Source organism: Uloborus diversus, chromosome 4 (assembly GCF_026930045.1).
Source record: "Uloborus diversus isolate 005 chromosome 4, Udiv.v.3.1, whole genome shotgun sequence".
NCBI lineage: Eukaryota > Metazoa > Arthropoda > Arachnida > Araneae > Uloboridae > Uloborus > Uloborus diversus.
The window spans coordinates 155,334,163-155,346,524 of NC_072734.1; the positions used below are offsets into that span (position 1 = coordinate 155,334,163).

Sequence of the window (12,362 nt, forward strand, 5' to 3'; positions counted from 1 at the left end):
GTTCCGTACCATTGTGAAGTTCGCTGGTTGAGTATAGGCAATTATTGCGGCGGTTTTTTGAACTTCGTATGACTGAACAGCGTGGTCCTGTCTTAACTTTCTGACAGTGTATTTGCATGAAAACTCTCTTACGTTGTTGATCTCACGACACACATTTCAGAATTTGAAATTGCAAGGTGAAAATTCTTCAGTTTGTGACTTGTACTACCATGTCAAAGCTTTCAGACAAAAACTCATACTTTTCGAAAAGCATTTAAATCTATAAAATTTGACCACTTTGAAACATGTAAGAACTTAAGTGCACTACGCACTGCTGCCTTTCCCAAGGATTACGTTTTGGAAGTCATGTCTTAGCTACGACATGAGTTTGAAACCCGTTTTGAAGACTTTGATCATGCATCAGACGAAATTCAACTATTTCAAAACCCTTTTAATTGTGATATTGACAAGGTGCCTTCTGATATGCAATTTGAAATCATCGAGTTAGCAACTAATGACTTACTCAGGAAAGCTTTCCAAGAATGCCACAAGAAAGGTAACCTACTTCCATTTTACAGTTCTCTACCAGAAAAAGATTTTAAGAATAGAAAAAATCATGCTAAGGCTATGTTTTCTCCTTTTGTATCCACTTACAAATGTGGACAGACATTTTCAAAATCGAAGTACACTAAATCTAACTAAATCTCGTAAGTATAAATCTTCTTTATCAGAGGAACATTTAAAATCCCTCTTAATGATCAGAGCTACGAAGTTTGTCCCTGAAACAGACTGAAATTTTAAGCGGTAAACAAATACAATTTTCTCATTAATATTTTAAATTTTTAAAATATTTTAAAAGTTTTACACGCGCATTGAGTTCTCATTTATTTAAAAGTTTTTAATCTTCATTAATTCAACAAAATAAATTTGTAGTACATTGCAATAATTTTGTCTTGAATCACTCACTCATTAGCCTTTAAAAAAAAAAAAAAACTTCACTTCATTATACTTTTTATTTCAGTTATCTGTACTATTCTAAATTTTACAAGACTCTCTATCGTTATATTATTAGAGATTTAAGGGCACAAAAAATATAATTTAATTTAGCGAACAGCAAATATGTATAAGAAAATATAGCAATTTAGAAGCAAGCCCAGAATTTTTCAATAATCAACACTGAGCGCTTAATTTAAAAAAAAAACACTTTATATATTTGCGATGGGGCGAGGGTAGCGCTAAATAGACCATCTGAGAAAAGATATTGTTGGACCGGCCCGCCACGTCTCCAAAAATTTACAATGTGGCCCGCGAGTGAAAAAGGTTGGAGAACCCTGGTTTAGATCACCGCAAGTTACTTAATAAACCTCACGATGCAAAAAAACTCTCTCAATGAAATGACAAGATTGCGAAATGTACCGTATCATAGTCATAATAACTAAGTCAAGGAAAATTAGCTAAAAAGTGTAAAATAAAAAAATATCAAATAAAAACAAAAAAACCCGACTGCGTAAAAACCAAAAAACTAAAAAGAAAAATGTATAAGCCCAGTAGTTTAGAATGTTTTTAAGTACTATTGAGAATAACTAGACCGTTGAAATAGTTTTATAACCGTACACAGATAAGACAAATCATAAATTCAAAAGCAGAATAGAAGGATTAACAGTCGGGGCTCATTCAAATTTTACGTTGTTCCTTGAATCAGAAAGAAATGGGACCCGACTGTTGATCCTTCTATTCTGCTTTTGAATTTATGATTCGTCTTATCTGTGTACGGCTATAAAACTATTTCAACGGTGTAGTTATTCAGTAGTACTTAATAACATTTTAAACTACTGGGCATATACATTTTTCTTTTTAGTTTTTTTGGTTTTTACGCAGTCTGGTTTTTTGTTTTTATTTAATAATTTTTTATTAGCTTTTATTTTTGTCAATCCAATTACCCTTATAAGGTTTCATAATGCAGAATTTGATATATTTTTTAGAAAATTCCCCCCGGACCCCCTAAAATCAGAGATATTCTACATCCCACGTAAAATAGAGCCCTTACGTGACTCTCTTGATATCATTCTCTGTCTTAAGGTCAATTCAGAAAGAACAGCTTGCAACATATTAATAAAATGACACATAATTTAAGTAAAAAAAAGGCTTATGTATCACGGTAAAAAGACAAAAACAAGGGGAGGGGAGGTGGCCTTCTTCGCCACCTTCCGAAAAGGTGTCAGGACAACAAAAGGCACCTCATACATGAAATAGCTTTGGTTGCTCAAAACAAAAACCTGCTCCCCCCCCCCCCAGAACTCACTCCTAAATCTGCTTATGGGGGGAGGGGGCTCAAAAAAATTTGTAACAGCTCTATGCGCCCCCTCCCTCCCTTTTCCTAGAATAATTCAATGTCTGCCTAGGGAGGTGCGCGCAGCAGATTGGAAACCCCTGAGTAACAATTTTTTTTTTAAATCATGATCTAAAAAAAGGATATTGGAGTTTTAACCTTTTTTAATGCACTTACAGTACACCAAAATTTATTAAGATTAAGTTTTAATCAGTTTTGGCTGATAATTTCCTTCGATATCTTAATCCTGCCGTATCAATGTGGAAATTGTTGAAAGCATCAAAGAATAAGGACATCTGTTGCCTCAGTGCAATCAAAGCCGAAAACATGAAAAATCAGATTTCTCTTTTACCACTTTTTATTGCATTTTCAGCTTTTTCCTTTGCAAGTAAGTTTGCTTCTTTTAACTTACCCTTTTTTAATTATCTCCCACTTATAGCCTCACTATCGTCTGAGTCTGTCTCAGATGATGGTTTCAATTTTGTGTAGATGACTACATTAGTACTGCCCTGTACAGATTAATGACAGTATTAAAACGTTTTTCGCTTTTCATTTTCTGTCATTTTATCATTTATTTCACTTCAGCTTTATTCTATTTTAATGTATTTCAGTCTTATTGCATACTGTTACTGTACTGATTTTAGTATTAAGTATTTTCGGTTTCTGCAGAAAATATAAAGCTTTCTTTTTTCACCCGTAGCCAAACTTCAAATTTCAATATTTTACTGAATTTGTGGGAAATAAGAAACGCGTTTCTTCAAATTTCTCCAAAACACATCTTTTGTGTGTGTGTGTCAATACTGCCATTCATTTAGCTTCCCTCCTGCTCAAGGCAGAATGGTGAAGCTCCTGATCCTTGCACTACTGTTTTGAGCGCCCCATTCCTTTTAGCGTCTTTATTTGTAAAATAAAAAAAAATATATTTAAAAGTAAAGAAATAATGATGAAAAATATCATTTAAACCTTTGTGACTTACCTAATAAAGAGAGTAAACACTTTGACAAGCCATGAATAAACTGCCATTCTTGTGCACTGACAACTTCAAAACGCACTTCTTTCTCTTTTCGTAAGCTAATTGCTGTTTGGTTTGTTTAAAAATATTATTTTCTGTTCTAAATACTGACATAAACTGCGGACTCAAATGTGAATTAAAATTTTTACATACATCAGTTAAAAGTATCTAACCAGAAAAGTGTGGCATACTAATTTGTAAATGCAACTTACTGTTACAAGCTATCGCATTCTTTACTGCTTTTACTTATGTGTCGCATTTTGCTTATTGATTTTATTGTTGTTGTGGAAATGATATTTGAAATATACTTGCAGGCAATGTGCGAGATTCTCCTTTAGAAAACCTCGATTTTTTTGAAGGAGACATAGTCGGTATCGATCCAAATTTGGTAAGTAATAATATAGATTTTTAAGTCCAAATTTTGCTAAAAGGCCTTATCTAATGGCCAATGGGTCAGTGATTAAACGAAAATATGAATTTCCTTGGTATCACCATCTTGGAATTTAACATCTTAGGCTTCACTATGTGTCAAAACATACTTTCATCGTCATACTAAATTTATTTGGAAAAGAGAAAATTTATTTCGCAAAATACGAACGTTAGTTCATTATTTAAAGTCGATTGCTTAGTTGACTATTTTCTTGAATAATGTACCCCTGCCAATCAATAGTATTTATTTTATATTTGCTGTTGATACTTATATATGAACGCCGTAAATCAGTTAATCATCATCAGTTATATTTTTAATGCCTTCAGTTATCAGTTTGACGTTGACGTAAAAATAACGTTTCTGCCAACAGCCGATTTTTTCTTCATTCACCTAAAATATCCAAATTCGCCATTGCACAACAAATCTCGATACATAAAAATGGCAATATCAATATCGTCGCCTCAGAGCAACAGTAGGATATCTTAGTGTTGTTTCTGGGTTTAGATATCTCACTGTTGCTCCGAGACAACGATATGTGGGCGTTTCCTAATACAAATCCACAGTTTACGTCCGAACTTTCCCAAATTTGGCACAGAGGTCCTTTGATGTTCAAGAATTCACACAGGATTTTTTTTCTCTCTCTTTTTTCTTTTTGAAAAAGTAATGTTAGGATACTAGCTGCGTTGCACGGTCTACCTTGAAAATTAGTTGTGTCAAGTGACGCATGTTCAACAATCAGCATTGAATAAAATTTGAACAAAAAATCCCGTCAACGTGAAGAAAAGGCAAATTTTATGCCTCAAAATTTAAATTTAGAAATCTGTGGATTTTTCAAATTCCAAAAATTCATTCATTGTTAGTATTAGGCGTAAACATTCCATTTTACGGATCTTCTCCCCCATAGAGAGACTAAAATACCTCTACATGAATTCCTGAGCATCAAAGGACCTCTGGGCCAAATTTAGCAAACATCCGACGTAAACTGCGGATTTGTATGAGGAACACAGCCATTTATGTATACATAGGTAGAGAAATAAATTTTGAACAATAATAAATAAATTAATTAATTTTTAATCTTAAAATTGATTCGCAATCTTAAAGCAACTTTTATAAATTTAGATAAATCAGATTTCATTCACTTGTAGGACAGAAATGCAATTCCAACGGATGCTCAGCGATGGCCCAATGGACGTATACCTTATCAAATGGATCCTTATACACATTACGGTAATATACAATTTACGAATGCTTCATATTTAAAGTTTTTAACGGTAAAATATTTTAAAAGATTGAGATAAAATGCAGAATTAAAACATGAAACAACCCCAACCGTCAATGCCTTGTTCTATCTCAGGGGTTTCCAACGTCTTTGAGGGTCGCAGATGAAACCCATGGTTTAATGACGGGCCGTAATATAATTATAGCCGTAACCAAAATATCTTTTCTGGACTGAGAATACTGGAGCATTGTAATAAATATAAATTTACAAAATGGAGAAAAAAGAAGAAGAAACTTTACCAAAAAAGCAAACGAAATGTTCAATGAAACAACTGAGATTTTCGCCTTGTGACTACCAAAAACGATGTCCATCTTGAAACGCATCTGAGCAAGGGTGCCCACAGGGGGGATTATGGCGCAAGTTGCGCCAACAAAATGTTTGGGGGGATTTAAATTTTTTTAAATTTATTTATTTAAATTTATTTATTGATTTAATTTTAATTTAAATTATTCATTTTATTTTATTTTATTTATATTTCATTTTATTTATAAAGCTTGTGTGTGTATGCCATTGGCGTAGCACAGAACTTTTCTAATCAAATAATAATAACAATAATAATAATTAAAAATAAATAAATAAATAATTTTTTTAAAAAAATAAATAATATTTAAAAAAATAAATAGAAAAAGTATTTTTAAAAAATAAATAAAATAAAGGGTGCTAAAAATAAAAAAGGGAAAAAGGGTTTTGAAAATTGGGGGGGGGGGAATTTGCGCCATTGAACTTGGGGGGGGGATGGGCACCCCTAGTTTGAAGTTGCATCTTCTAGTCCGTATAATACGGTATTCACCAATGAGCAGCATTTGAAACCGATAATGGATTTCCTTAAAAACTATTTTCCATGCTAACGAACATAAAATATAATGATGATGCAAATTATTTTCTCAAAAGGCCGCATAAACTAGGCGAAAGGCCAACAGAAAACTCTGCTCTATCCTTTCTTTAATTTCAACACTCACTCTTCACACAGTTCTAGAAATGATATTTTAAATTTATTTTTCAATAAGCAGGCAGATCACCAAAATACTGATGTTATAGAGCGGCAAAATTTAACTAAGCTGGCTACATATCTCTAATCATCAGTTTGAGAAAGTGTCTTCAAATCGGAGGAAAATTCAGGGATTCAGGTATCGGAGGAAAATTCATTTTTTGAAGCCATAACCCGCACGTACTTCTAATAATCATAATAAAAATTACTCCAGTTAATAAACGACTAAGCACACATATCGATTCGTATCTTCTACATTGCAAATACATATTTTCACAATTGATGGTATGTTGGGAATTACAATACTTAGGCAATAAGTTAATTGTTAGCATCATCTCAAAAACTGCTCACTAAATGTTCTCGTTTGTTCGTTTTATTCAAGGTTTCGGTGTGTTTTCTATTTCAAACAGATGACAAGCAGATGGCAATGATTAAGAAAGCAATGGCTGAATACGAAGAAAAAACGTGCCTCTATTTCGAAGAAAAACAAGAGGATGAAAAAGATTTCGTGCTGATATTTGCCGGAAGAGGGTAACAGTATCCGACAGAAATATTAATCCAAAATTTATGTCCTACATTCACCCTAACAGTTTTAAAACCCCACAAATGAAGCACCGAATTTTTCAACGGAGATAATAGCTTGACCACGGAGAAATGGCTCACGAACTCGAAGCGGAAAGGGGCCACTTCATTACGTAACAGGTAGGATCAGCGCGAACACGAGACTTAACGGCTTGCTCGTTCTCGCTGATTCTACCTATTACAAAATAAAGTGGTCCTTTTTCGTTTCCAGTTCCCAAGCCATCTTTTCGTGGTCAAGCTTTGACTTTGATTTAAAATCAGAATCAGCTATTCTAAATAAAGCTTGATCTGATATTGAGGAGGCGAGCTCGTGTAAAGTGTTCTATCTATCACATTTAGGAACCAACGGTTTCATTTCAACCGATTTTGCTTTTACGGTTAGAACATGTTTTACACACTTTAAATCAGAGGGGCCCGCCTAAGGGCGGGGGGAGGGGGGGGGGGTCATGGCGCAGACTGCGCCATTGAAATTTTTAAGGGGTTGTTTTGAGGGGCATTTATTACGAACTGCTTTTATTTTAAAACAGTTCTGTAGGATTGGGATAATGCGGAAATCAGTGCCCCTCTTTAAGATTATTTTAGTGTTTTCAGTTTAACTGATCATCTTTGACGGATAGATAAGGATATTTTCTCCAAACTATAGTATTCCCTTTCTTTGTGGAGATTAGCTTTTTTGTTTAATGGTCCTGTGTGTTCCTTTCGCACTTCAAAATTTTTTTCAAGAAAATTCTTTCTAGAAGATTTTATTACATTTAATTGTAAAACTTGGTGAGGTTTTTTTTTTTTTTTTTTCAGTAAATTTGTTGAAAAGTATAGATGTTTTATATATATATATACTTTTTTTAGCTTTTTCTACATTTGAATTCCAATTTTTGATTTCTAAGGCCTGCAACATTAATGCCGTAAAACTAAGGCTCTTATGCTCTAAGATTGAATTCAACAAAGCAGCGCCAATACCTGAGGAACACCTACCTTCAGCAGAACACCCTGATTATCAGAATAAAGATGCGCCAAAAAATCGGTTAACAGAAAGACTTGTCCACCTGCTATGTAACATTATGGTAAAACTGCCAGTATACATGAAAATTTTTGGGTTTACCATCAGTATGTTTGTGGTGCATTGATTCCATGACCATGTTCAGTTTGTTTTCCTTAAAAAATCTGATATCTAAAAAGAAAAAACAAATCGTACATTCGCTGTGTGTATTTGTTTCTGATGTTCCATGATCCATTACTCCATTGTATTCCCATTTTCTTTTAAAAGAATTTTTCATGCTTTAAAGCAGGGGTGTCCCCCCCCCCCCTAAGAGCAAGGGCGCACACCCCTAAATAACGAGATGATCCCCTCCAAAGGCAAGAGCTCCCTAAAATGAAAAAAATCTATTAGCATCTGTGCATGTAAATTCATCATCTACATCTTAGACTAGACTAAGGCCCCTAGACTAGTTAGACTAGATCAAATCATATTCATTTGACCGTGAGTTAACCCTTCTGCCAAAACATTCAATTTTTGGGATTCGAATTCATAGCTTCAACTTCTTGTCAAGCAACGCATTGAACTTCTTCCCAAAACTTCAGGGTGGGTAGCTATTTTGCTCTTATAGTGTCTGGTCAGTTGCAGTTCCTCACATTTTGTCGATGTGCAGAGCAGGGGAGGATACTGACTACATTTTTTTTTGTGTGTGTGTGGGGGGGATCATACTTAAGAATGCCCCCCCTTCCCTTGAACGAACCTACGGTTTCGGGTACGAAAAATTTCTGAAACTGCTTGAGTGTCACTAAAAAGCACCAAATCGGCCAGGAATAAGACACTCAATCGGGCAAAAAGTTACAAATTAATTTCATAAGGAATTAAAAAAAGTAGTATTTCTAACATTTACTTTCAAAAATAACAAACTGAAAACACTGCTGAAATCGCTCTCTTGACCCTCCCCTTGTATCCGTCTCTGGTGCAGCGCTCCTCAAAAGACTCCAAAGTAGTCGAGAAACAAAGCGCATACTGTAATAAGTGAAACTGAACTTTATCAGTGGATATTGTAAAAATTATTTTTAAACGAAGATTCTTATTGTAGGTGCTACTCAAAAGTAGGAAAGATAGGAGGAATTCAGGTATTGTCTTTCGGTACCGGATGCTTCCAGCACCCAACTCTAGTTCATGAGCTCGGTCACACAATTGGGTTTTATCACGAGCACACGCGATCGGACAGAGACGACTATATTGACATTCACTGGAATGCCATCATGAATTGTAAGTACTAACATGAACCTGCTGCTAGAATTAACTTTTTCGATTATCATTAAATATTTTATTTATCTGACAATTACTCTACCCCCCCCCCCCCCCATCCCTCGCAAAAAAAGGTTTAAAACATTTAAAAAAAAAAATGAACTTTGACATCTTGAATTCAAGTTATGTTTTTCGTAATCACGAGTGTGATTGCTCAAAAAACGGGATTTTAATTAATTTTATTGCATTTAATAGATACAAGTTGTATTGCACTACTTCCTTACTTTTTTTTCTACATCTAAACATGTATAGAAGAAAGTATTGAATTCGCGAAGATTTTCGGTTTCTAAATTTTAACGGTTTTACGCTTCTGAAATGGGAGCTGAATTGAACCCATATCGTCCTTTCTGAGAAAAGTTGTCTGTGGGCAAAAGTTTTAATGGCCGCTGCAAATCAAAACGTAAAGCATCGACTGAATGAAATTTGGTGTACATGTGTTCTCTTATACATAGGCGTAGCCAGGATTCACATTAGGGAGAGGCCAGCACAGGGCGCAACCACAGGGCGCGTGGGTGAAAGAGTCACCCCGGAACAATTAAAATTTTAGGTCAAATATTCACAAATTATTATTTGTTATTGTATGTTAATTTTTTTTTTCAATTTAAACTAAAAATATTAGAACTTAAACTTTTTTTTTTAATGAGTTGCAGCTTAAGGCTATTTTCCTGCAATGGAAGTTACTCCTTTCATGTTGCCACATTATGATAAATCAAATTAATTTTTTTAGTGGTCCAATTGGTTTTTTCAAACTTTGATGTTTGATCGAAGCGAAAAGTGGGTATAATTACTAAGAAATGAAAAAGAAAAAAGCGCATGCGTAAAAAGTTGGTCTAAATCGTCTCAACCAAAATCATTGAAGATTAAGGATTGCCATTTTCTAGAACCCAATGCCACAGTTCGTAAGAAATCAAAACAGTAAATAACTTTCCACACTCAACTCTATCTGAATGAACTTTTAAGAATATGAAGAACATTCGACAAATAATCGCGTTTTCTAATGTAATACAATCTTCTCATCTTTAACTACTTATAAAGTTTGGAAAAATAACACAAGGTTGAGAAAATAAGCCCCAGCAATTGAAGAAAAGGTGAATTTCTACGAAAAATAAAAATTTGAGTATGGAAGGGAAAACAAAAACCAGAGAAAGATAATAAATTGAAAATGTTTTCCCTAGGAGCATTTGCCAATCAGGCTATGCCCAAGTCCGCATGTGAATTGGTGCTGCATAGGTTTTGGAGACAATCGCTAAGAAAGGGGAGTGAGGATTCGCGAAAATCATCGCCCCCTAAATGAGAAAATCTTCTATATCTTAAGGAGTAACGCAAAGATTTGCATAAAACATGGCAAGTATATGAGGCAGTGAGAAGCAAAGGGATGTAAGTGCCAAAACTAAAATTTTGGAAATAACCAGTACAAATAATAGGGGAACTTTTCCTCTGCTTTGAGGCAAGAGGTGGTACTACTGGATGTGGTGGGTACTGCTATACAGCATGATTTAAAAAAAATAAACATTCGATGAAAGAATATCTAGGATTTGAACTTTAAACGCGTTTTGTAAGAAAGTAGTGCGGTAGAATCAAACTGGTCCAAAAGTATCTGAAACGGCCCCTGCCCAACATCAATAACTTCCGAGGAACAGATTAAAAATTTTATGCATAGAAATTTTTTGATTAAAACTGTATGCAATCCAATAAGTAAGCTTGAAATCAAAATGATATTTAAAAAGATTGCTTCGTTCAACTAACAAAATACATTTATAGCTGCAAAGGACCAATTCCAGAAGTTGAAACCGATGGAAAACAGATTGTTGGATGATTTTGACTATGATTCAATTATGCTCTACGGAGAAAGAACATTCTCAAAAGATGGATGGACGAAGACTATGACAGCAAAAGAAAAGGGAGTTAAGCTTCTGGACGTTTATGACAAAAAAGGTTTGAGTAGCAGCGATGTGAAAAGAATTAAAAAGCTTTATGAATGTAAGGAATAAAGTAAACTTTTAAATAAAATATATCAAACACTGGAACAATTTTATTTCTGAGTTAAATGACAGTGAAGATGCCACACTACTAAACAGTTTTTAAATCCCTAATTATTCTTATCTGGAAACCATGCTTTTTCAATCAAAGGTATCCATATAAATTTCAAAATACAAATTCATAACATTTTTGTAGCACAATCAAATATTTCATCGGCATTTTAAAACTGTCGCTACTATGGTTTCATCAATGAGTAAACATTTAAGAAATAAAAACTAATTGTATATCAGCCAATATAAAACAAGTAGATACGTTTTTACTTCCTTTTACAAAAAAGGAAGTATTATATTCGCGAAAAAAATTTCACTCAAAAATCGGCCTTAATTTCCATTTTACTCACCCCCGAGTGAATATCGAGTTTTTTTTCGACTCGACCGCACGTGGATAAGTGCCTAAGAACATATAGACACGCGAAATATCCATAATAACGATTCCTGAGTTAATTACAACGAATTTTCTCGTGACCTCTGTATGTACGTATGTATGTCGCATAACTCAAGAACGGTAAGCCCTAGAAAGTTAAAGTTTGGTATGTAGACTCCTAATTGGGTCTAGTTGTGCACCTCCCCTTTTGGTTGCATTCGGGTGTTTCTAAAGGGGTCTTTTGCCCCTTTTTTGGGGGAAATCATTGTTAATTTCGAAGTAAACTCAAGTGGTGTTATAATATGGCGGACGCTTGGCAATATATAGCCAGCATTTTGGTCGCCAAGTTTTTATTATTTTTTTTTTAATTTTTAAATCTGTTTTAATAGGGAAGTTGCAACCTATTAAATGTTCATATTTTGGCTATTGGATATTGTTAATTGACCCTCAAAACTAAAAAATTCACCATCGCCGAATTTTAAAACACCGTGGTTGATTTTTAATGAATTTTTAAAAATCCACGCGCAAAAGTGCACGCTTCTGAAACGTCACGAGCCTACGTCACAGGGCGCGAATGGGCAGCCTTCCGCCGAGGATCCCTTGTTTTCGCTAGGGACATTTTGAGCGCGCTGATATTCTTATTTTTTAGAAATTCAATAATCCTTTTGAACACACTATGGAGGCCGGATTCGTTAAAGCACAATCTAGTAATCTTCCTCAAATAATATCAATGAGATATTCGAATATTTTCGAGAGGATGAGAGGTTTAATGTTTCAGAAACGCGAGGAGAAAGCCTTTTACGTTTCGTCTTCGAAGTCGAATGCGTGACATTCGCTTCTCCCCTCGGGATGACGTCACTTCCTATGCCATTTGACGTCACAAGAGCTTGAACTTTAAAAATTAATTTAAAAAAAAAACTACTTATCGTATCGCAAAAATTTTTTCACCTATGATGTTCATACATGTTACTCTATCATATAAAAATAAAATTGAAAAATCGAAAACTTCCCTATTTGGCCACTGTTGGTGATATTTAGAGAGTAAACTATTGAATCACATTAAAATTGCCAGT

At 34.3% G+C, this 12,362-nt stretch overlaps 1 protein-coding gene across 1 annotated transcript; it reads left to right on the plus strand.

Moving 5' to 3' along the window:
- The first annotated feature begins 462 nt into the window (after positions 1–462).
- LOC129220936 (astacin-like metalloprotease toxin 5) lies at positions 463–10,891 on the plus strand. The gene is made up of 6 exons (XM_054855372.1): positions 463–535; positions 3,635–3,708; positions 4,896–4,977; positions 6,428–6,548; positions 8,672–8,847; positions 10,648–10,891. The coding sequence occupies exons 1-6, from the start codon at positions 463–465 to the stop codon at positions 10,875–10,877; spliced, it is 756 nt and encodes a 251-aa protein (XP_054711347.1). The 3' UTR covers positions 10,878–10,891.
- Positions 10,892–12,362: the final 1,471 nt, after the last annotated feature.

Excerpts from the sequence above, each read along its gene's own strand:
- LOC129220936 (XM_054855372.1), top strand. The coding sequence starts at position 463 with ATGCAATTTGAAATCATCGAGTTAGCAACTAATGACTTACTCAGGAAA. Across the intron at positions 3,709-4,895 it reads TCGGTATCGATCCAAATTTG|GACAGAAATGCAATTCCAAC; the intron begins GTAAGTAATAAT and ends ATTCACTTGTAG. Across the intron at positions 4,978-6,427 it reads GGATCCTTATACACATTACG|ATGACAAGCAGATGGCAATG; the intron begins GTAATATACAAT and ends TATTTCAAACAG.